At 41.5% G+C, this 1,651-nt stretch overlaps 1 protein-coding gene across 1 annotated transcript; it reads right to left on the bottom strand.

Annotated features, from left to right (window-relative positions):
- Positions 1-262: 262 nt before the first annotated feature.
- Positions 263-1,213, bottom strand: LOC102023144 (olfactory receptor 51F2-like). Its single transcript, XM_005380468.2, has one exon. It carries the CDS (start codon positions 1,205-1,207, stop codon positions 263-265), a length of 945 nt encoding a protein of 314 aa, XP_005380525.1. The 5' UTR covers positions 1,208-1,213.
- Positions 1,214-1,651: the final 438 nt, after the last annotated feature.

Raw genomic sequence — 1,651 nt, 5'->3', positions numbered from 1 at the left:
TAAGAATTCATTTATCCATGCCTGGAGATATATCCTAACCACAATCCTATACTGTGCCATGAGCATGTCAAAAGTACAAAAGATGAAGTCCCTATCCTCTAAGAATCTATACTCTAAAACTGTGTAAATGGAAAGTTACTAGTGCATCAGAATGGGCAGAAAGCATCTGTTAGCAAGCTTTTCAAAGTGCAGTGATAATGCACATTACTGAATAATCAACTATGGATCAGGAAGATTTCCTAAAGTGTACCCTGAAACTTCACTACACTAGCTTAGAAAAGCATAATTTAAGCACAGCCTTGCGAATTTGCTTCGTCTTCACACTATAGATGATGGGATTCATTACAGGAGGGATGAGCAGATAAACATTGGCGATGAGGGTGTGCACAAAGGGAGGGGCATGCTTCCCAAATCTATGCACCAGTGATAAGCTGATCATAGGGATGTAGAAGATGGCAACAGCACTGATGTGGGAGATACAAGTACCAAATGCCTTTTTGCGCTCCTCCATGGATGCAATGCCCAGCACAGAGTGAATGATCAGAACATAGGACAGGAGGATCAAGACAGAATCCAAGCCAGCAGTAGAGATAACAATAGCCAAGCCAAATGCACTGTTGATCATTGTGTCTGTGCATGAAAGCTTCATCACATCAGGGTGGAAGCAATAAGAATGGTGGAGCACATGACTCTGGCAGAAGGACAGATGCTTGAGGAGCAAGAGTAAAGGCACTAGAGCTGATGTCCCCCGAATAACTATTGCAAAGCCCACTTTGATGATCCGTGAGTTGGTTAAGATCATGGCATACCTCAATGGATTACAAATGGCAATGAAGCGATCAAAGGCCATCACCAGGAGAACTGAGGACTCCATGAATGTGAAGCCATGGATAAAGAACATTTGGCCAAGGCAAGCATCAAAGCTAATTTCCCGAGCATTGAACCAAAAAATGCCCAACATGGTCACCAATGTAGATAGGCACAGACCTAGGTCTGTGAAGGACAACATGGAGAGGAAATAATACATAGGTTCATGAAGGCTACGCTCAGTAATGATGACAAACAGGATCATGGTATTCCCAGAAATGGCGGTGGCATAGAGACAGCAAAAGGGGATGGAGATCCAGATGTGAGAAGTTTCAAGACCAGGGATGCCAGTAAGAAAAAAGACTGCAGGGTGGAAAACGCTCTGGTTAAAGGATAGCATGGTGACTGGAAAAAAATTTCCTCGGGGAAAATTACCATGTCCTGTAATAACAAGAAAGAAAAAATGTCACTTTTTTCTACATCCCATACAGTTTAAAATCAGTGGTGAACCACATCCTGCTCTTCAATGAATTGCATATCCATTTCCAGTTTTCTTAGATATGGCATTGCTCTCCAGTGAACTAGGTGAAGAGATACAGCACTAACCCGAGTGACAAAACCTGGGCTTTCAAAAGATTCCAGACATTTTACAGCTAGACCTAAGTATATTTATAAGTACATGCATAAAAGACGATGTTAAACTAGATAGGGGAAGAAGGTATTTTCCAGTGTTAGTACTGTGAACATTGGCAGATAGGATATTTATGGGGAATTTTTAGCCAAAACAAAAATTAATTTGCCCTGCTTTTTTTCTTCACTTCTGTTTCTACAGCAAAGATCCAGA

The sequence above is a fragment of the Chinchilla lanigera genome, unplaced genomic scaffold, assembly GCF_000276665.1.
Source record: "Chinchilla lanigera isolate Chin_1 unplaced genomic scaffold, ChiLan1.0 scaffold00013, whole genome shotgun sequence".
Taxonomy (NCBI): domain Eukaryota; kingdom Metazoa; phylum Chordata; class Mammalia; order Rodentia; family Chinchillidae; genus Chinchilla; species Chinchilla lanigera.
Note: the sequence above shows the minus strand (reverse complement) of the source record. Positions and strands in the feature narration are given on the sequence as shown.